This window comes from Aulonocara sp. 'chitande type north' Nkhata Bay, linkage group LG2 (genome assembly GCF_057382095.1).
Source record: "Aulonocara sp. 'chitande type north' Nkhata Bay isolate Kocher_YH1m ecotype deep benthic linkage group LG2, A_spYH_male_GT1.1, whole genome shotgun sequence".
Lineage (NCBI taxonomy): Eukaryota > Metazoa > Chordata > Actinopteri > Cichliformes > Cichlidae > Aulonocara > Aulonocara sp. 'chitande type north' Nkhata Bay.
The window spans coordinates 23194389-23218002 of NC_141345.1; the positions used below are offsets into that span (position 1 = coordinate 23194389).

At 42.9% G+C, this 23614-nt stretch overlaps 1 protein-coding gene across 2 annotated transcripts; it reads right to left on the reverse strand.

Annotated features, from left to right (window-relative positions):
- Window positions 1-1081: 1081 nt before the first annotated feature.
- On the reverse strand, window positions 1082-22205 carry kctd12b (potassium channel tetramerisation domain containing 12b). Of its 2 annotated transcripts, none has more exons than XM_086311231.1 (2): window positions 20576-22199; window positions 1082-4250 (listed from the first exon to the last, which is right to left on the reverse strand). In XM_086311231.1, exons 1-2 carry the CDS (start codon window positions 21417-21419, stop codon window positions 3679-3681), a joined length of 1416 nt encoding a protein of 471 aa, XP_086167357.1. In that variant the 5' UTR covers window positions 21420-22199; the 3' UTR covers window positions 1082-3678. The 2 variants fall into 2 exon arrangements, with proteins under 2 accessions (XP_086167357.1, XP_086167365.1); XM_086311239.1 differs by lacking the exon at window positions 1082-4250 and adding an exon at window positions 17323-17851 and having other exon boundaries at window positions 20576-22205.
- Between the last annotated feature and the right edge of the window lie 1409 nt (window positions 22206-23614).

Here is a 23614-nt window from a genome sequence, read left to right on the forward strand (position 1 = left end):
GTTGTTTGTAAAGTTCTGTTGCCCCTCATTCTTGGTAGTGGGACCTTAGAATCCTCCTCAGGGTAGGCAACGTAAGGTTGGTTTTGCCCTCTAGGTAGCTACGCAATTGTAAGCCTGGTGCTATTGCCCTAATTACTGCATCAACTATTTCTATTTCAGGGACTCCTTTGCTGATGCCTTGTTCAATCTGATGAGCTAGGCTGGAGAAAGTTAGTTTATCCTTTTGGCCAGGCTCACCAATCTGACCTGCTATTTTGAATTCTCTGCCCCACGGTAGTGTCAGAAAAGGTGGAGGGGTTTGTTTAGCACTATTGTCCCCCACACTCATCGACAGTTTGGCTGTACTAGGTTGCTTCGCCTTGTTCTGTCGTGATAATGCAAGAGCCAACTGAAGCGTCTCTATTTCCTTTATCAGTTGTCCTTCTTCTGAGGCCTCACCAACCTGTTCCTGCACCTCATCTGTCTGGTTAGTATCTGAGGTTTTGTGTCCCGATGTACCGTTCTGAGCAGCCTGTTGCAACTCAAAAATTTTATCTTTCAAAAACAGTAGCTCAGACATTCCCTCATCTTCAAGCTCACCCAGCTCCTCTCTTTCTAAGTGCTGTATTATATAGGAAATGAGAGAGGAACGACTTTTACCCGATACCCTTTCGAGTTTTGAACCAGCAATATTTAGGAAATCACAAATTTCGATCAAAACGTCTCTTGTCACTGTATACAATGTACCAGCAACTTCTAACTTCAGGTCCTCTAGCCCTGAAGACTCCATTTCAGTCTGTGGCTTGTGGAAAAGATTAGTGTGATGTAAGACCTCTTTGCAGAAGAGTCAGTGCAGCTTCCCTGGCACCAGTAGTTAACCTCAGGTTGCATGCAGGTCCCTCTGCGTAACTGTCGAAACCAGCACACTGTATCTCCCACCGTGGTATTTGATGTGAGGGGTTGAATGATGTCTGGGGCGTCTATCTGGGACAGCGGGCCCTCATCGCATTCATCCCAGCGGTGCCTCCAAAATGTTACACCCTAAAAAGGGGCTGAAAAGGGGATAAGTCAATGACGACGCTCAGACACGATGCTTCTCCTTCAGCAGCTTCATTGCGAATGATTCAGAAATATAAACATACATACAAAAGTATTAAACATCTTAACAACGATGTACAGTCTCTGTTAGTTGTAAGACAATATATCTCAAGACTGTTTTCTTTCCTTTTCTTTAAGTTACGGATTAAATTGAATGTAAAAATTTACAAAAACAGCTTATGAATCAATAAACAAACTTAGACCATTAAACTGAAATGTACAGAAAATAAACAAAATATTCATATAAAAATACTAATAGGCATTTGTCCCTTCACACAAAAATAAACATGTTCTTCGTCCAGATCAAATGCAAAATGCACACAATGTATGTTTCACACACAGTCTGGCACAATAATGCTTCATGCTAGCCACCAACAGAGCGCTTAGCTTAGCTTGCTGCTTATAGCTTATCCTAACATCACAGTTAACACAGGTCATCCAAGTATTCTTAGTAGCCTCTTGGTACATTTGGAAACACGGTCAGTACAACTCAACATACATATTTGTAAAGTCCAACAGCAGAATTGCACAATTATTACCTGAAAAGGGGATAAGTCAATGACGACGCTCAGACACGATGCTTCTCTTTCAGCAGCTTCATTGCGAATGAGGCATCGTGGCCAGAGCTCCCCCTTCCGGCAACAGCAGGCATAACTAATCAATCATGATCACTAAATCACATGGATTATTTCCCAGGCTCGACAAGTAGATCACAGATTGAATGTTACACAGGTTGTAGTCACATTAAGGATTATTATCCGGTTGAACATAGTCATGAACTCTTTTAACTATTTTAGCCTGTGTTACATTACGTCTCTTAATGGGACTTCTTTTACCCTTGTTTATACATTTACATATTTGAAATAAATTGAATAATATATTGGGTAACTTTTAACCACAACTTTTTACTCCATTATGGACTTCAACAAATAATCAATCTATCACACTTTAAGGGTGTACTTATTCTTTTACACACTGCTTCTGTAGTTGACGCAGTGTGATATGTTATGTTTTATTGTTCATCTGAGCTGCATGTACATCACTTTAAGACCTCCCAAGGACCAGATTATATTTTATCATATCCTCATACATTAAACCCTAGAACTGCACAGTGTGTACTTGCGTTTTTTTAGTGCCTGTGAATAAATTGTTGTCTTTAAATGTTTTTAAAACTAAACTCAAAGGCCTACAGGCTGCCTCAATAATGTGTAATTGTTTTGTGTAATTTTAACTTTGTTTGTTCGTATGTATTTGTCTTGAAATGTGCTGCCTCTTGGCCAGGACTCCCTTGAAAAAGAGGTCTTTGATCTCAACGGGACATTCCTGGTTAAATAAAGGTTAAATAAAAAAAAAAAAAAAAAATCAGGAGCTAGAAACTGACAAAGTAGCATACTATGGCATACAAAGTAGAAGCAGGCACTCTTTAGAGTTCAAATGTACACTTTAAAGCCAAGTTTAAGATTTAAGTTGTTTTTTTGTATAAATGTTAAATGCAGCATGTTACAAAAGAGCTGCAGAGGTGGTGGCAGGCTGGTTTTCAAAGCAAGCCGTTTCCCAATTGCTAGGCTAAGCTAAGCTAACCACCAAGCTCCATACTGCGGGAGAGTCTCCTTCTCATGTCAGAGTGAAAGCAAGTACGCACATTTTCCAGAATGATATTACTGCTTGTTAAATGGTTGAATACTACGATGTTCAGAATTAATACACAAAGTAAATGTAAAATAAATTCTTTCCCCTTATTTTTATGGAAATCATTTAGCCCATAATGGGACTACACTCACACACACCTGGTAATTCATTAGTGCAGCTGGATGAGCATTTTATGTGGAGCAGATAGAGGAACAAATGGTACTGTGCATTGCTTCATGTAGTCATTATTGTCATTATTATTCCACATTCTGGCTGCCTGTAATTACCCACTTTCCTTCCTGGTACACCGCTTTCTCTTTCTGATCCCCCCTCGTTCCAAAAGTGCGGGCTGGAAGATAATGTAATCACAAAAAGAACGAAATTGCAACGCTTCTGAATCAGAGGCAGAAAGGAGTACTGTAGAAGGGCTTTGAAGTCAGACAGTTAATATTGATGAGGTGAGGCGTTTTAGATGATTAGCACCAGAGATTTCACTTCTGTCTTTTATTTTTGCATCATTAAGGTCAAACGCCTAAAATTTCAAACTTTGCTTACATTTTCCAGTTGCTTGATCAGCAGACATGGTACAGGGAGAAGGGCAGAAAGCTCCAATTAATATTGTTTGACTGAGTGAAAAGAAAATGAGTCCAAATATTTTTTCTATTCCAAAAGAAAAAAAAAACCTTGTGTGGGAAAAACATACGTATGACTCACAATCTGGACGTGAATGTTTTCTATGCTGGGTAAACACATCAAATGTAGTGCATGTCTGCTAGACAAGCTCAGCTGGAGAACTATACTTTAGCAGTTCACTTCTGTTGACATGCAAAAGCTACATTAGAGGTTTTTTGCTGACACTCTTCACAAAGTCAGAATCAAAGCGATGTAAATATAAAGCGCTAGCAGCATGTCCTCGCCATTGTTTTAAAGTCCTTGTCAGGTTTGCTCCTTATGATGCCACAGCAAAGCTCTCTATGCATTGTACTTCTTTAGCAAGTCCCTTTGCCAGTGCCTCTTGCGATCTGGAAAAACTTTGGGCATGCGGATCTTTTTAAAGTCCTCGATGCATTTCTTCAGATCCTCCTCCAGCATTTTCCTCTCATCCTCATCCTCATCCAGCCCAGGCGGGGGGCAGCCGTTCTCCCTGACGCTGGAACGTGGAAGCGTCTTTAGTTTGAGCGTGGTAGGACGCTGGGGGCTGTCAGCGGGAGGCGGCGATGGAGGAGAAGGAGGACTGGATGATGAAGAAGGTTTGGATGAAGGCAGAGGAAGGGGGAAGACCGGGGGTGATGGCAGTGGAAGGTCAGGGATGTCTGGCGCAGGAGGAGGAGGTGGGGGAGGTGTTAGGGGAGGAGGAAGCGGGTTTCGGAGGTCCAGTGTTGGGATGGTGCTGGTTTCAGGAAGGCTTTGGGTTCGGCCACTGCTGCTGGTTTCTGCTGTGGCTGACAGTGTAGGTGCGGCAGTGGGTTTAGAGGTCACTGCTTCAGTGGTAGTCGCTGCTTGGGGGTCAGAGGTCATTGCCTTGGAAATATCTGATGAACTCCCTGCAGAAAAAATAAAAATATATATATTTATGAGCTAAATTTATGCTGATTTCAAATCTTTTCGTGCTTATAGTGAAATAAAAATATTGCTACTGTGTCTATACAATAGGCTACATATGTTCAGTAAATACACAGACAAATCCAGCTGATTAGCTTAGCTTAAAATCAATAGGGAGGGCATTCCAGAATACTAGTTCTTGCCTGAAAGACAGGAGGGCATAACGACCGCCCACAGTCCTGTAGTCATGGTGAGTTTGCCAGGAAAGTAATGTACACTATATATAAGTACTGGATTTGACTTGAACACAGATTAACTAGGGAGCTTTAAAGGTGCCTGTAGGCGTAACAATCTTTGGACTCAGTCAGGCTTTTCTGTTTTCCTCTTTCTAGTCTGTATGCTAAAATAAGCTAAGCTAATCACTCTCTGCATCCAGCAATGCATTCGATTTACAGGCTTCAGAGTTGTACTGCTTTTCTCATTTACCATTCACCGACAAGTGTTCCCATAAAAATGAAACGTATACGAATAACAAGCATTTACATTCAGATGTCTGCTCTGTTTGCATATAGGTAGGGTTGCCAACCGTCCCTTAAAAAACGGAATCGTCCCGTATTTAGAAACAAAAGTACACGTCCCGTATTGAGCTAATAAGGGACGCACTTTGTCCCGTAATACAGTGAGAATCAAAAGTAGTCTATAAATGTTAATGGAATTAACGCTTTGTTTGAAAACATAATTCCCAGCCCCTCTCCTGCTTTGTGACCAATGAGCTGACAGCACACTTATGACAATTCGAGTATGACAATTCAGATTACCGCTCATCTCATTGGTCGAGGAAAGGTCGCTTGCGGAGAAAATACCGGAAGACAACAGATGACCACAACAACAAGCATGGCCAACAGGGAAACAAACGCCGACACTGCGGTGCACGTCTCGGATGACAGTACACCTAAAGCTGGGCAGACACTGCGATTTTTTTCAGTCACGTTATTCAGCTCCTGCTCAAACTGCACGATTGACTCGCAGGGATTAGAAGTTTGCAGGTCACGATGCAGGGTCTCACACTATACGGCCCGATGCTCTGATGCGACCTGAGTGCTCACACTGTGCCAACATAACATGAAGGTTATAACAGAAAATCTGTCGCTCGCTCTCTCTGTCTTTCACTCACACAGACACACCACCATCAACTTTGCTAAATTGCTAATGAAAAACATGATCAGGCAGCTGTGATTGAGCAGCAGTGTAAATCCAACTATTTTCACGGTTGTTGTGGTCGTGATAATTTTGTGATGCCACATCGAAAAGGCTCGGATGAGCTTTCCAAAGTTCTACAAGTGCCTCCATCACCAGATCACACGCTGCACAGCCGTGCTGCGCCGTCTTTTTCACCGATGTTTACGTGTTTGCGCATGAGCAGTGTGAGCGGCTGTGGTGACACCCTCACGAGCGATTGATGATCGGGAGCTGGTCGTGAGGTGTTAATCGCTTCTCGTTACCCCACGTATACTACACGATGCACGATGAAGGCCAAAATCGGGCCGATCACCAAATCGGTCGCACGACTCAAAAATCGGCTCAAAATGGGCCAAAAATCGCACAGTGTAAGCCCAGCGTTAGAGCAGCAATGTTTGTTCCCCTCAGAGAAAGAAAAGAAAAAAGGCTGCAAAAGTACAGGGAGGACTGGGAAAAGGAAAACACCTGGCTGGGAAAGTGCACGATAACACCTATAAAGCGCACTGCACTGTGTGCCGGCGCACTTTTTCCATAGGCATGCTTCTAGTGGTGGGCACAAGAAGAACATGAGGGGCGTGAAAGGTCGGGAAACCCTTAACCAATTTTTTGTCCACCAGGCCACGGCAGAAGCAGATATGGTATGTAAACACTGGTTTGTTGTTTAAACCCTCTGGTTAAGGTTAATATGGGCATGTGCGGTGAATATCAGCGCTATGTGGCCAGAAGTGTGATAATATCATTTATTTTGTGTAATAAACAACTGCAAGGATAGATGATTACAACAAATAGATGAATAATACATAAAAGTAATACATAGATGAATAATGATGATGAGTTAAGCTCATGGGAACAAGCGGGTTTACAAACAGGAGCAGCTGATTAGCATTAGAAAAGCTGAAATAATACCTCAACTGAAGCCAATTGTACTAAATGCACTATATGTGCACTGTTACAAGAATATTTTTCGTTCTATTGCTTTCTATTAATTTATATAATTTTAAGTTAAGCAGGACAGAGTTCTTTTAAAGAAAGATTTACTTATATTCTCAAAAGTTAAGCATGACAGGCTTCTGTTTAAGAAAGAGACCTGTTTTACTGTGTTAATGTTGTCATTTTGAGCTAAAAATAAATGGCTAAATGATCATTTGTTTCCCATATGGTCATATCACAAAGAATATGCATCTGCTTAAATCAAATTCAAGTCAAATGGTTAAAAAATAATTTCACACACACAAAAAAAGAGCTACCACACTGGGAAGGGTGAAGACAACTGGGTTGCCCGGCCCTGGCCACGAGGTGTCCCTTATTTATTTTTCAGGGAGTTGGCAACCCTACATATAGGTCTCAGCCACCTGGGAAGCTTTCCACAAAAATTTGATTACATTTCACCTGTCTTTCTTTCTTTCTTTTTTTTACTCCCTCTTCTTTATCAGAGTGTGTCAGTAGTGTGCGGCTGGCACAGAAACAAACACCTGAGTCTTCAGCGTTACAGTTTTTTGTCTCCAAGAGTACAAAAGTAAACACACGCTGGCACAAGAGCATGTAGGAGCATTATGGAGGCAGTAATTAGCAGAGAATGGAGCTCAGCGTGAGAGATGAGGAGAGTGGAGGGCGGTTTCACTGCTTTTTTCAGTTTTAAATTACCTTTGGTTGCATGACTGTTTATCTGTGAAGATAAATACTGGCGCTGAACGGATGGCGTGAAACCTCCTGACCAAAAGCTTAAGAAGCTTTTTTTTTCACAGCGTGATGATTTTTCATCTCATCTCTGTGTGAGAACTGAGGATGCTGCTGCTATGGCACTTCTTGGAAAAACTAGAGTGTGTGTACATTGTGTACCTCACGGTCTTTGAAAACCAATGTACCATTTTCAAATGCAGCTTCTATTTCTCTCCCTCTCTTTATTTATTTATTTTTAATGAAACCACTGAGCAAGCAATCAGCCTCTTCCTGTCCTTTTATTTCTGCTGCATGCATGATGGCACACACGCTCTGATTTGCTTGTGAAATTACAGAAAGCACCTGCATCTACCTTAAAGTGAATGCGCTTAAAAATGTGTCTTCACTTTTATACTAATCTCACATTTTGACCACAGGTAATGTTAAATCTCACTATATTGTATATTTGTTATGTATTCTCAAACTGTTTTGTCATGTGATCCACTTTGTTGAATATTATGTTCTTTCTTAGGCTGGACGTTAAACAGTATGAAGCATTTGAATGAGCAAAACATTTATCCCGTCATTCACATTACATGGGAGCAAGCTAAACACTGTGCTACAATACTACTCAGCAGGAAATGTTTTTCTTCTGCAGCAAGAGGTCTTTAAAATTTTTGAACAGGTATTAGGAGTTCAGAACACGATGATCCAGGCAAACACAAACACAAATGTCGATATAGGGTTCTGACATGCCGTAATGTGCACACAGCTCAAGAGTTTTCAACCAGATTGGATTTGATACAACCACCAGTCACGAGAGGAAAAATGTCTTTTCCATGAAGGGTAGCTGGAGGTTGCTGGCTCTCACAGGGTGAAAATGGTCCCAAGGAGGATGTTGCACCAAAACCTTCCTTTTGGTTGCTTGGAAATGGAGACCATTCATTTGCAAGTCTCAAATTGGTTGCCTCAGCACTGCAACCATTTTATTTTGAAGGAAAAAAGGCAAACGTGTCCTTTTCTGGTTTCTGCCTCACTTTGCACAGTTTAATTACCACTCGCAGAGTAGCTGGTGAGTGTTTGTAGGAAAGTTTGCATGGAAACTATGGTCAACCATAGCAATCATTAGTGATTAAAGCATCTACAAAGTAGTTTTTACCAACTGCTTAGAAATGCACATCTTTCTGTTTTGATGGTGGTTGCCAGGAGGTCAACTACCAGCCTCCATGTCTGTTTGACTGGGGTTTTAGTGACTCCCATGAACCTCCAGCAACCACTTGCCAACCTGTCGAGGAATACACATTTTCTTCTCATAAACAGTGCTGGGTGGTCATGGACAGATGGTCTCTAGGGCTTTGTGATTAGGACCTTAGTCACTAAACCCACTTGTCACCTTGACTGCCTTCTTCATCTATTTGATGCTCTCTTTAGATGGATGAGATAATCTGTCAAAGCCAATTATCTGCCTCCATCTGACCCTATGTTTATCATCCTCCTCTGTCATACCAATCCTCTGCATGTCCACCTTCACAACATCCATGAACTTCCACTGAGGTCTTTTTCTTTTCCTCCTCCCTGGAAGCGCCACCATCAACACTCAACAACTTTGTCCAATACATTCTCTATCACTTCTCTGCACATGTCCAAACCATCTCAGCCTTGCCTCTCAAACTTTGTCTCCAAACTGCTTCAAGCAGTCCCTCTGATGTACTCATTGCTAATTTAGTTCATCCTGATCACTCCCAATGAATATCTTAGCATCTTCAATTCTGCCACCTCCAGCTCCACCTCCTGTTTTTTTTGTCTGTCCCACCATCTCCAAATCATACATCACAGCAGGTCTCACTACCACCTTGTAAACCTTCTCTTTCACTCTTGTTGCTATCCTTGTGTCACAAATCACCCCAACACTAGTCTCAAAGATGCCCTTCTTCTTCTTTTTCTTCTTCTTCACCTCTCTAGCACACTGTCTGTGGCTTTGGGTCATTGACCCAAGGCATTTAAATTCTTCCACCTTCACTAGCTCTGCTCCTTGCATACTCATATTTCCATGTGTCTCCCTCTCATTCACACACGTGTATTTTCTCTTGCTTTCATCGACTTTCATTCCTCTTCTCTCTTGTGTGTACCTCGCTCCAGTGCATACCATAATTGTCACATGTCCAAAATGACATACAAGTTAACGTCACATGGTTAGCCATCACATGACTTCAAGATCTCAGTGTGTGTGTTGATGCAACATGGATCATATTAAATAAGAAAAAAAAGCATACTTGGACTGTTACCTTGGGGGTCTGACTTTTGCTATTTCCCATTCAAGAAAAGTCTACCAGTAACTGATGCAGAAAAAATGCAAAGGGGTGAAAAAATCCATCAGAATGCAAGAAACAAAGTGTGTGGAGCTCAAAATTTCCTGGGGGAAGACCCTGAGATCCCACAACTAATGTGTCTCCTTCCATTTACCAATGAAACCTACTCCTGTGATCACTCACGTTTCCACTGGCTGTGAAGCATGCAGGTACAGTGCATGAAAATGCAAATGAACAGTTAAGCACTCTCAAACATGTTCAGTGCAACAAGCACACACATGCTCACACACACACACATATACACACACAGACATGCTCACAGACATACCATGACACACAACGGCCTGCACTGTTTCCTTTAGCAGAGCTTATCATTACGCTAACCAGCCTTACATAACGGCAAAAGCTGCTTGTGTCAAACGGAGGCGGCACGGCATATTCTCCCAGCTCCTTGGCTTTCTGAATACCTGAATGCGAGTGTGTGACAGAAAGTGCTCAAGCTAGTGTGCAAGAGCAAGTCAGTGTCAGCTGTGTGTGCCTGGGCATGCATATATAAGCGTATGTGTGTGTGCATGTGTAGGTGTGCTTGCGTATGGGCAGATGCGTTTGTTTGTGTGTGTTGTTATTCTGGGCATGAAAAGGAGGACGGCTAAAGACGGAGGGAAAGAAAGGATGTAGGGGGAGGAGGGAACGGGGTAGAAAGATGTTCTCCGCTGTGTGTGCTTGTGCATTTGGTGCATTCAGTGTCTTCATGATGAATACATGTGTTTGTGGGCTTCCTGAACGTGGGAGTATGGGGGCTTAGTAGTGTCAGAGGAGTAATCCACTGGGGGAAGGGCTCCGTGCTTTCCTCCTCCACCACTAAGCCTTATGGAGAAGAACAGCAAGAGAGTGCACTCAACCCTTTCCCCGGGCCACTTCTCCAGGGATATATGCAAAAGCTAGAGCTTTTTCGCACACATCACCCGCCCCACCTCCTTTTTTGCCTTTCCCATCTGTTCAGTGTGTCACATCCCTGCGTTGCCATCATTACTGCTATTAGCAACTCTAATGTGTCACTGTTGCCGAGGTTTATCACTTCTCTCTTATAAAACGTCTCCTCTGCTGTTTGTAATGCTGTCACCTGGATCTTTCATTTTGGTCAAATCAAAGCGCACCATTTATTCCCACACGGAGACTAAATAAAGCCATGAAACAGCTTGTAGGGCCTTAAATAAAGCTGGGTTGATATTAACAGTCAATTGAAATAAAAATAAAGGATTTTCTTTGACTTGTGTAATTATAAAGAGGTTAAAAAAGGCAATGATAAATGTCAAATGGCCACTTGAACAAATCATTCTCATAATAAAATGCCCAGCTTTTGAGCAGAAATAAATATGTTTACATCGTGGTGCAAAAAATGCTTTTAGTCTGTATGGCTAATTTACCCACTTTATAACAACAGGAGAAGACGTGATTCTTTGTAATTAGTAGTAATTTTTAATATTAGTGGCCACTTTGAGCGACAGGTAGCTGATGATACAGGTGGCTGTGTTGCTAGCTAGCTTCACCGCTACTGTTTATGTTAATGCCTTTTGGCCTATTTTAATGCAATAATATCAGACATAGCATTGCTCACTGTGTGGTTAACAGTTCTAAGAAGTCCATGTTCCATCTTTGGTGAGGTAAATACTGGGATTTTTATCAGTATGTTAGTAAGAACTGATTAACTGGTATCTGTGCCATATAGGCTCTGTTGACATTTTGCTAACCAAACATGCTAATGTTAGCTGATAACGCTCTCCGATAGCTGATGATTGCTAATTCTTTCCTTGTTGAAATGTTCACTTTTTACTCCAAACACACCAAGGTCGCCATCAAACTAAAGTCAAGGCTTTAGTATGTTCACAGACTGCTGTGTGACTTCATGTTTGCGGCTGAAATCTGGGATCTGGGGAGGCCAATAGTTCTGTATGCATAGCTCAGCCTTTTCTCCCTGCTTTCCTTCTTTAAGAATGGCTTCTTGACAGCCACCCTGCCACTGAGACCATTTCTGATGAGGCTTTGATGAACAGTTGATGGATCAACTGATGATCTCTCAGGTCCCGTGTCAGGTCTTTGCTAGAATTGTGCCCTGAAGCTGAAGCGCACAGATGTTGCCATAACAAAGCTGGGAAGTAATGGCTAGAGGGAATCATTAGCAAGCTAAACCTCAAATTTCCATGCTACTAAAAGTTCACTGAACTGAATAATTTTATAAGTTAAATATTCAAGGGACTGCTAATGCTGTACATAGACAGCATGATAGATGGACTTTGTTTCCATTTCTAAAAACTAAGCCAATGCTGGTGTGCCTCAAATGTGTTTTCTTTTTAATGGCCAGGAGGGGGCTACTACTCTTTTTATAGAAAAAAAATTGAGATCATGCTGAATAAAGCGTTATGTCTGTTTTACAAATTAAAAAAGATGTATATACACTCTATATAAGAGCTGATATCCCTGTGCTGATGTTGTTCCTGCATCATCATAATGTCTGTCCATGTCAATATAGTTGTGATGTCATAGCGTTGCGATGTTTATATGAAACTATCTTCTAGAAGATATAGTAAGCATTTCAAGTGTTTTCTTTATTAATTTATACAATATGATAAATATTTTATCAAGTCTGGCCAAATTTAGGTTACTAATGTTGGTTTGCTAGTGATAATTTATAAAAGCATTAGCTAACTTCTTGGCTAACACTAACTGAATGCTCAAACAACGTCATTAGCAAGTTGCAATATTGAACCTGGAACATGTGCAGTTTCGTTGGTTTCACAGTGAGAAGTGTTTTACCCTCATCAAGTTTAGTTTCATAACAACAAAATGGTGATGGAGACAATGTTCAATATGAGGCTTTTTAACAGCAGGTGACATCATAGTGGCTGCAGCCATCTTTTACACCGTCTGTTAGTAGCCTACAAATGTTTATGATATGTTGGTTTGTTGAAAAAAAGAGGAAAAACTTTCATATTGCACTGGCTTTAAAGTCCCTAAATGCTTTGTTGTGCTTGGATGTTTCGTCAAAATATATCTGCTACTCACACAAGGTCAATTAATAAAAATTTAATTGAAATCCTAAAAACAGTAGATGAGTGTAGAACAAAGCTGCGTATCAGCAGCCACGACCGGGTCAATCAGCTTGCCGGTACTTTTTAAAATTCACTGCGACCGCTGACAGGTGTCGTGGCCTGAGGATGGAGAGACTGGCAAACAAGAGGACATCATCATCTCCATGGAAACGGCACAATGATGTGCAGGAGCCAGAGCTGCACAAATGCATAGTAATGTCTCTCAGACTGAGAGGAGCATTTTATCCTTTGTGGAGATGTACATATGGCTGTATCCTGCTGTTTCAAAGGAAACTGCACGCTACATAGTTTTGCCAATTGCAGCATGTTCCATATCTAATTACCTCGTATTCAGCTCAGATTTCCATCTCTGTTTTGTCAAACGATCTGCATGGTGCCTAATGACAGTGCGAGCGTCGCCTCCTACAGTCGCCTCTTTCATTGTCCTTTTTATCTCTGATTGACGACAAGCAAATACATACGGGGGTGTAATCAGACATAGTAATATTCTATTCTTCACATCAACTTTACATGCTGGGGCATAAACAGAGCTGCCTATGTCAAAATCACTGGAGTGCGCTCACAAGTCTCAGAGCAATTACAAATCTGTCAATCTGCATAATGTGGAGGAAATGCCTGATGTAAACAGCTGGAGACCAGAGAGTTGCTGCTATGTAAGAAAACTTAAAAAGGGGAGTAAAGGTCAGAGGAAAGAGAGGGTGAAATAGTGGGAAAAGTTTGGAACAAATTTACAAGCGCTAAATTTCTAACAGATACGGTGTTTCACTGCATTTAGAAAAGACCAGAACATTTTTCTTATTTCTGCATGCTTGCACGTATTCAGTCTGAGTGTCTGCTGATTCACCTGCCTCAAGTACCTCCTCTTTATCTTCGCTTTCCTTTCAAAACCCTGAGCTGCTACCTGGCTCCCACAGGGCATAACCAGCCTGCCTAAGCACCCTAAAGTCCATCCTGGCACCCCTCGGCTCCTGCAGCTACTGTGCCACCTGCTTCCTCTTTCCTCCTGCCTGCTTTCAGCAAAGTCCAACCCTATCCTGGGCTGCAGCACTAAGACCAATCCTAACTGTTCAGATTACTGATAATTAGAGGGACAGATTAGAGCCCAAGTCTCCAGATGGCCAAGGTGAATCCTATTCTAATGACAGCACTCACAGACACTGTGAGCTCCTTTAGACCAGCACAGACACAGAAACGCTCAGTCGCATGTTTTTTCCAGTTCTGTCATTAATGGATGGCATGAAAATCAAATTCAACAAATTTGAATAATTCATTGTTGAGAGATATTTGTTTGCATAGGAACATTGGAATAGATCATTTTATTCCTCAAAATGGATAAACTAAGCCCGATTACCAACATGCAATATAAAACTTTAAAAACACTGTCGTATAGCCTTTATAATAAATGTATTTATAAAGGGTGGGGTTAATACACCTGAATTTATTACAGAATAAGAACAAATTCTAGAGATATCAGTAGAGAAACATAATACAGCTCTATATTGCTCTTTACTCTCTGTTGACTTTTAAAGAGATATATCCAGCGAGCAGCACTTCACTGGGCGAAAATGCCAGAGAAGATTGGCCAGACTGCTTTGAGGTTAAGCGCAGCAACAGCATAACCACTTGTCATAACTAAGGTATGCAGAAGAGCATGGCTGAATGCACAACACAGCCTTAAAGCACAGGCTCAACAAAATTGGACCATGGAAAAACATTGCCTGGTTTGATGAGTCTCGGAATTTGGTGTAATTGGCATGAAAGCATGGATCTGTCCTGCCTTGTATATCAATGGTTCAGGCTGGTTCCCAAAGCTCACATCAGCTTAAAGTGGTTTCTAGCAAGGTGTAACTGTACAGGAGTACCTGCGGTGGCTACTAGAGTTAAAATGGCCCATTAATAAGTATTAATGGGCCATTAATAAGTATTATTAATAACTCTAATAATTAGAGTTAAATCAGCATTTTGTTAGTACCTGATTAAAAAACCACAGGACACGATAATGGCAGTTGTTACCCAACGTGGCTCTTGGTGACACATCAAGGAAACAGCTGACGCAATGGCCTCTGGAGTGAAAGCATTTGGTGGCTCTATTGTGCTGAACTAGACATTTTACTGGTGTGGTTTGCCCCCCGAGAGGAACGTGTCATTACAAATCTGTACAAAGTTTTTCTGCGCGATCATTATTATCCTATCATTAAAAGTTTCTATCATGATGGCAGTCTTCTTTCCCAGAATGACAACTGCCCCCGTCTATAGGGCATGCGGGTTCACTGTTTTGATGAGAATGAAAATGATATGAATTATATGCTTCACAGTCAGCAGAGCTCAAAATAATTAAACACCTACGGGAGATTTTGTACCAAGTGTTAGCACTGTCCACCAGCGCCATCAAAACACAAAATGAGGGAATATCTTTTGATTTAACTGTGTTGATTTTTTCCAGGGAAGTTACAGACCCTTGGAGAATGAATGCCAAGAAGTACTTCCCTTTAATTTGTCAAGTTTTACGTAAAATAGAATCATTGCATTTCTTTTAACATGCCGATTGAGGCAGCTTCCACCCTGCCTTTCCCAATCCAATCTATTACATCTCCATTTTGGCCTAATTGTGCCTCTTTTCTTTTAAAATTGCTCCTGCCTCGTCACATATTTATAGTCTCCGTGGGACTGTATATGCCAAGCTTTGCCACTTCAGTTCTTCCTTTTTGTTGCTTACACTTATCCTACAATTTCCCCGTTGACACTTTCACTTACTATACAACTTATATCGTGCTTCTTCATTCCACTCATGCTCTTGCTCAGTGCCTGCACAGAGCCATCATTTCCGTGTTGGAGAATTGCGCCGACAAAGGGAAAAACAAACTGGCAATGCAGGGAGAGTAATGAGATAACAGCACTGTAAATCAGTAGTGATTCCAGGTTGTCACTCCCCCCTCTGGCTTCCCCCCTGACGTGACCATCTCCTGTCCTAGCACAATGAAGTCCCTCCTGTCCCCCCCCCCCCCCCCCCTTCCCTTGTCATTCGGGGTGAAAATGTTTTGTGACAGCTGCTCTCTGTAGGAGCTGAGAATGAGGGGAAGCCAGGCATGTGGAGAAGCTGGAGGACAGAGCGATACAAGTGAATAAGGTACACATCTGGCTCGGTGCCTGACTCACTATAAATAGCCCAACACACACACAATGAGACCAAGAAGTCCCAAGCCAGTGTTACTGTACTCCCTAAATGTTGGCTTGCATGGCAGCAATAGCAAACAAGGGGTGAACACACACACACAGACATTTTGATGGAGAACACAGCGGTGCACCTCAGGCCGCTGCTACCCCCCGCCCAGGTTGGTCAGTGCTACTCCAAGGTAATTATCAGCAATGATGTTGTTCTATATGAGCATGTTCTTCTCTTTGTTTTAATTGCCATCAAGAGAGGAGGAGGGAGGTAAATGCCTTATTTGCCTGCTAATGCATTTTAAACTGTTCTCAAAGAAGAGTGAAAACAAGGCAGTCGATTAGATCTAAAACCTCACGGCCCAGAATCAAAATCCCAGCACGGGAGTTGTGTTGCACATCTTCTCGTTGCAACTTCCCTCTCCCCGCGAGCGCGCGTGTCCGTGTGAGCGTGCGTTTAGAGATGCCAACTGCACGCTCAGCATGTTTGTGTGAGAGGGAGTGGACCTCAGTCGCACTGACGCACCCGAAACGGAGGCCTGTCCAACCTGTCATCCAAAAAAAACCAAAAAAACCAAAAAAAAAAAAACACACAAGCGTAAAGGCAACAGAACAAAACAACAAGAGCCAAATTATCCTGGCAGACAGATCCAAAAGCAGACGAGGCAGTGAGACATAAACAAGTACAGCCACATGGCTGCAGCTGAAGGCTCAGAATGAACAGGAACAGCAGCTTTCAGACATCTGAGGTGCTGAGAAATTGACTCACCCTTGTGTTGTCACTCTCACACATGCAATATGTCTCTCCCCGAAAAAGAAAGATGTAGTCTAGGAATCTTGGCTAAGTTTAGTCAGCTTAATGGTGAAGTTCATGAATCACAAACAGATGATAAAAAATACTGTTTCTTCCTTATGGTAAAGATCAACAACCCCCCATTTGTGCTGGTTTCATGCTACAGATTGATAGTGATAGCAACTATACTGAGTGTGCTCTTGATTCTGCAGTGTATCCCTTGGGTGCAGTGTGACTGAATCTCTTTGGGGGTGCTGATGGAGCTGACAGGCCGCAGAGGAGCATCTTACAGCACAGTCCTCCCCTTCTCCAAATAACAGGAAGAGAGATCAGATGGGAACACCGAATCCTTGTCAAATAAATACCCCCGCAGTCTCCCAAATATCTATCTCTCTGTGCCCCATTTTCCAATCCCCATTTCCTTTGACGTGCATCTGTTCCTGTTCTCTTCTGCCTTCTTCCCCTCTTTTTCCAAATAGAGAATGCAATGACCCAGCTGGCTCCGAGACAAGGATCATCCTCAGAGAGGGAAAAGAGACAGGGCCAAAGCATGTTGTCATGTAGAGCAGCCTACAGTGGCAAAAGCTTGGGTCAAATCACTGCCTGAAGGCACGCAGAGAAGCCAGTCTCGCACTCATTCTCGAATCCTTCGACTTTAGTGACAAATGAGTCCTCATAAATGTGAAAATCTGCGCTTGAAACAACAACAAATGATTGATTTCATTTGATAATTTGTTGTGTGACAAGCTGAAATTTGGCAATCTGCTGCGTTCCCCCCCCCAAAACATGAAGAAGCAAAAGGTCATGGTAAAATATCTTTATTGTGACACTGAATATGAATAGGCATACTGTGGCGACACAGTGAGAACCTGCTGCCTTTGCAAGCACACGAGCAGACAATGCTACACTTTTCAACCACGTGTTTCACAAGACACATTTTAAAAAAAAAGAAAAAAAAACACCACTGAATTTCAGCGCGCACATTTCGTCTGGTCTGTGGATGCTCTGAATGTCAGCGTCTGAATGTCAACGTTTCCACGCATCTCGCTGCTGCTGTTGAATCTCAAGGAATTTGCGCTGACGAGAGGAGGAGAGGTTAAGGAGGCCAGTGCCTGAAATTTCACACGAAGGCATGTTTCTCCATGTTTGCGCTAATGACTGACCTTGGCACTCCCGTGTTGCTGTAGTCCGCCGGAGGACAGCGACAGAGGAATGCTGCCTGTGACTGTGTTTATTTGGGCTGGAGAGACACTGCAGGCACAGTATTGTCCTGGTCTCTGAGGATTTGTCATGCATTCCAGAGCGGGCGGGGGGGATCATTTTTTTTCTCCCTGAATTAGAGAGCAACATAAATTTTTCACAAAGTTTTGTGAAGCTCATTAGCTATGCTTTTATCAAGGCCAGAGTGAGATCAGGTTTAGAGGTCTTATACTAAGATAATTAGCATGAGATAATCGCTCGGTAGAGAACTTCTGAGACAGAGTTTATAAAAAGACACGTGACTGCCTCACATACATAACCCTTAAGTCTGGTTGTTGTTCGAGTGTAAATTATGACACCTTTGCCCTCAATGAAAATACTTTGTACTTATATTGTATTTTGCTGTTGTTTTTTATTGATGACACACAAAAATGATTTCTAGTCTCTCAGAAATGGATAAACTGTTGCTCTGCGGGAGGTTGTAAATACTACGGAGTCCTGAAATTTAGATTCAATCTTTAAGATTTTGACTGCACACAGAAATTAGGTCAATTATTGGCAACAAAATAAGGGTTTTCTAATCTGCTTGGACAAGGCCTGTTATCTGTGCATGTCCTCGTTTCTATCCTGGCTCAGATTTTTTGGTCAAATGCTTCACGCAAGTCCAGGCTGAAGAGAAAAAAAGAGGGTAAAAAAAAAAAAGTGGAAAAGCAGATGGAAGGATGGAGGACATGGTGCCTGAGGGCTGAAAATTTCATACGGAGGAGAGTTTGTGTCCAAGGACATTTCCTCTGATGGGAAACGCTGAGATGAAAATTTGAACGGCTTTACTTGTGATTGACTTGCATTGTCACCGAAAATTAAAATGTGAAACTGCGGTAATGGGAATGTGCTATTTTCATCATACTTTGTGCTCCATGGTATTCAAAAGGAAAAAAGACAAAAAGAAATAACCCCCCTTTTTGGGGGTTAGGAATGGAAATAAAAGCAGGATAGAAAGAAAGCATATTTTATTTGACAAATCAATTTGCGTTTGGTGGAACACTTTTAATATCAGTGTTGTCTATGCCTGCAGCGACACACTGCAGCAGGGTCTAACAGACTGACTCGGATGTCAACAACACTTCATCACACTGAAACACAATATTGCAATTTCTAGACATTTCAGAATACATTTATTACAACTGTCAGACACACTAAAATGTCGACACCTTGCCGCACGGGTGAACTTTGCCTTGCGCAGTTTTAAACGAAACCTCTTATTTGTCCTCATTTTGAGCCATTTCTGCATTTTCCTGTAATCTGATGAATCCTTTGTTGGATTTAAGTGTCCCACGTTTACGTTAGTCTGAGGTATATGATGTGCAGACCCGTCCTGAGGCTGTATCTGGATCTTGTGCTCCTTTTTGAGCCGACTGTGAGTTACTGAAAGTTACACGCGCTCGCTATAAGCTGCCATTGCTACAGTGGTGAGAAAACACTGGGCTTTGGCTGGCTACAGCAAATCCTACCCTTTCTCACTGGTATTCACTTACAGAAGGAGTGAGCTATAGTCAAATACGCAGCCGCTTCAGCTAATACTGAGTATTAAGAATAACATTGTTGATTACGGGACATCCAAAGATCTGCTGTGATGACTGCTGATTTCTTCTTACGCAAATAACAGGAAGCAATGTGTAAGCCCATTCTGACATGTGACCAGCTGTGGAAAATAATTATCTTTAAGATGTAATTGATGCAACACCTTCCATCTTCTCTGCCCTATCAGTGTGGGTGATTAAAATACTGAAAGCTCCACTGCACAGTCAATACACACACCTTTTCCCCCCTCTCTCGTTGTCTGTCTCTAAGATCTCTTGATATTTGAGCTTTAATAGTTTTTCAACATTTGCCACACAACCCGTTTTCTTTCTTTCTTTCTTTCTTTCTTTTTTTTTGGGGGGGGAGACCTCCGCACAACTTCAATCTGCTTTTTCTGAAAAAATAACTTCACTGCAGTCTTTTCTTTTCTATTCACTCCAAAGCAGCAGAACAGATTAACTATGGCACGTTCCCAAACCACACGGACATGGTACTGGACACATTTAATAAAAACTAAAGGAAATTAGATTACACTTCCTTTGTGTGCGTGTGTGTGTGTGTGTGTGTATGTGTGTGCATGTGTTGGGGTTTCTCACGTCCCTCAAGGCTGATAAGATGTCCAATTATTTGGTAATTTAGTTCAAAGGAGCAGGAGACAGTCCGATCTGCTTGAGTAAGCAGGCAAAATATAGCACTGTACATCACGGCAACTCTTTGAAGCCCTTTCCCTTATGCCCTTATGACTGGTTCAGTAGTCATATAGACACACTGGTGTTTTTTATTCAACAAAATTAGCTCTTGGATACAGTATTGTGCTTTAACCAAGGCATATGCACTATATAGAGAGTACAAAAAGGGAATAGAAGGTATCAGTCTCTGCAGGAAAGGCTGTGGGGTTGCTGTGGTTCAGGGCTGGGGACTACAACTAGATGGAGAGGCGGCGGCTTAAGCAAGGGCAAAAGCTTGGCCTGATGATGGTGGGGGTGGGGGGGGTGGGGGGTGGGGGGGGGTGGTGAATTCGGGGTTGAAGGGGAAGGCTGCAGGTTCGATCTGCAGAGAAGGTATGAAGAGTCAGAGCAGCGGCCAGGTACTGTTCACAGGATAAAAGCTGGAGGCTGTAAAGAGAGATGGAAGGGCACAACATCTACAGTACATCTACTGGTTCAGAAGCCATCAGAGAGAGAAAGACAGGATGGCTGGAGGCTGGAGGGGGAGGGGGGTTCTTGGATACAGGGTGAGGGGACCGGGGAAACAAAGCCGATAGTCTCACTCACGGTAGAACACATATTCAGTGTAGCTGGTCCAGATCTTGTCGTCCGTCTGCTCGTGGGCAAAGGCGCAGGTTCCTGTGGAATTGCAGGCCACCATGTGAAAGCCTGCATCTGCCAGCTTGTCAAAAGCCTGCTCCAGGAAGGTGAACTTGAGATAGTAGCGGGATGTATAGCGCTCAGGGGGGCGATCCGGGTCCCGGCTCTCGTTCAGCGTTTCCCCAAACACCTCTTTAGCCAGGGAGGTCTTCCCACACACCATGATCCGTGCCACTCGGCGAAATTTGGCATCCGTGTGGCTGTCGCGCCCCAAGGTGTAGGAGCCTCGGTAGCCAATAGTGATGAACCCAGAACGTTTGCCATCCATGGCGCCGGGCACCAGGCTGGCACAGGCAGCAGCAGCAGCACCCAGAGAGCCGAGGTTACGGGAGGTGTCAGTCCCAGGTGAGGAGTCCTCTGTGTCACTAGGACATCCCTCATCACCAAGGGAGTTCTGTTTGCTGATTTTGGGTGCCAGAAGCCTGACGAGCTCTGGCAGGTTGAAGAACTCAGCCTCTCTCTGCAAACGACCGCGCTCTGGGAAGTGGTCTGGAAGGACCAGCTGCTGGTCACGCATGTAGTCCAGGATGTAACGAAACAGGAAACCATCACGGTCTACAAAGAAGCGCCCCTTTGTGTCCCTGGCCAGTCCTTTGGCTGACTTTTGAGTAAACATCTCCCACAGCAGAGAGTCTGGCACGCTTGTGAGTGTAGAGTAGCGGGTTATGTACACCTGCCCACCGACATTGAGCTCTATGATCTCTGGAAAGGGTATCTCCTCTGCAGATATGCCACTATCTGGCAAAGCCATGTTCGCCTCCTGCCACGCTCGTCCACTTAGATGCAACTTTGTTTTACTTGTTTTAACTTGTTTTAGTTATAGTTCAAATCGGGATCAGCACTGGAACTGTTTCCAAGCCTTTCACGGTCAATGGTGTGGGCTGCTTGGCTGCCAAATTTCAGGTCCTGTGCTATTGGAACGCTGCACTATTTGTCAGCGCGTAAAAATAAGAAAAAAAGCTCGCATAAATGCTTTAAGCTGCCACACTGCTTCTAATCTAACTACAGCTTTTTCATTTACTTACTATAACATAGCGCAGGGATTCAGGAAGCGGTGACTGGAGCCGTTGTGTCCATGTCCTTTACGCGCAGGTAGACGTGTAGCTTGAGCATGAAATTCTGCTTTCCGTACCAGCTCTCTGGTCAGAAAATGCACCATTTGCACAACTACTCATTACGACTTCTCTTCGTCTAATCTCGTTTGGGTGTCCTGGCGCAAACAGGATCAGAACTTCAACAATGCGTTTTATAGCAGTCCGGCTCTAAAGGTTCTATTGTTGTTAAAATCCACGCGAAGAAGACGAAGTTCCAAATGTAGTGAGAGGCTATGACAGTTATTACAAAGATCTCATTCGTCTCCATCCCTTTACGCGCGCTGGTTAGCTGCTCAGACTCTCCGCTCCGGTGTATCGTCTCGTGCCAAACTGTAACTTAACTGCATCGTAACGGTGGACACGGCGTTTATCTCTTACGCTTAACCACGCCCTACGGTGACGCGCCTCTGCCGTGATTCAGCTCAAAAACACCCAGTCTTCCAAGAACAAGCCGACAGCACCTTTCCGTGATTCTCCCAGTGGAGTCGCGGTTATGATTGTGCGATTTGACTCCAAGTTGTCCTATAATGGTCTATTAATGGGTCGGTTTTTATCAGTGAGCTAGACCTGACTAAAAGCCATCTAAACACCAAACTGCACCACTGCCCGAACCTTATATTTGCCAGGGTCACATTCAAACCCTCGCGCTTTCTTAGAAAATTCTTATATTGTTTGATGCCATAATTTTTGGCACCGCTCGCAGTGATCAGTGTGGTCACTTTGCGCGAGAGGGGTGGGATAACAGCGACATCTAGTGAGCACTCTAAAAGAAACAGTTTCCCTAAACACTGATAACAACTTAAATTCTGATTATAAAGATATAAAGGGTTGTTATTGGAGATAGTGCGCTGTAGTCTAAATACCTTTTCACTCAGAAATCTGCACATTTGAACCTCGCTGTGCACAATGATTTACAAGCACAGTTTGGCTCACTGTTGCTCTTCTGCAAGGTGGAAAGCTTCTCTGTGCTCAGCTAAGATCTGAGTTACTGTGATGTGACCATGCGGCTTGCACGGCTATGAAACTGAAACTAGAACCCACCAGCAGCCCATATCACACAGGGTTTTACTAAAGTAAGACACAGAGTGCATGGTCACAAATAGATGTGGTATTTACTGAATCATCTATTTTATAGTGTAAAGGCATGCATCTATACAATATCACAAGTGCATTTTGCAGGTTTCAAAACTCTGAGATAGTATCCAGCTGTTCCCTGGGTGAGAATGCCTTGTTGAGGCCAGATGTCAGAGAGAATATCTAGACTGTTTTGAGCTGATAGAAAGCCATAAGTAGCTCCTCCGCATACAGTGTTGCAACCAACGTATGCAGAAGAGCATCTCTGAACACAGAACATGTGCACCACACTGAGTGCCACTTCTGTCAGTTAAGAACAGGAAACTTGAAGCTATAGGTTGCTCACCAGAATTGGACAACAGAAGACTTGCTTGCTCTGATGAATCTCAAATTTTGCAAACTCAGATGGAAGGGTCAGAATTAGGTTTAAACAACATGAAAATACAAATCCATACTGACATGCATCAATGTTTAAGGCTGCTGCTGGTGGTGGTGGTGGGGTAATGGTGTGAGGGATGTTTCCCTGCACACTGGTCCACTGTGTGCACTTGGTTCCAGCCGAGCATCATTTATCATCATTTTGAAGCGCCTTGAGTCAACTTTTGTTGTGATTTGGCGCTATATAAATAAAATTGAATTGAATTGAATTAAAAACCAAAATCTGCCTGAGCATTGCTGCTGATGTCCATCCCTTTGTGGCCAGAGTGTACCGCTCTTCTGATGGCTGCTTCTAGCAGAATAACACACCATATTAAAAAGCCCAGATCAACCTTTCCTT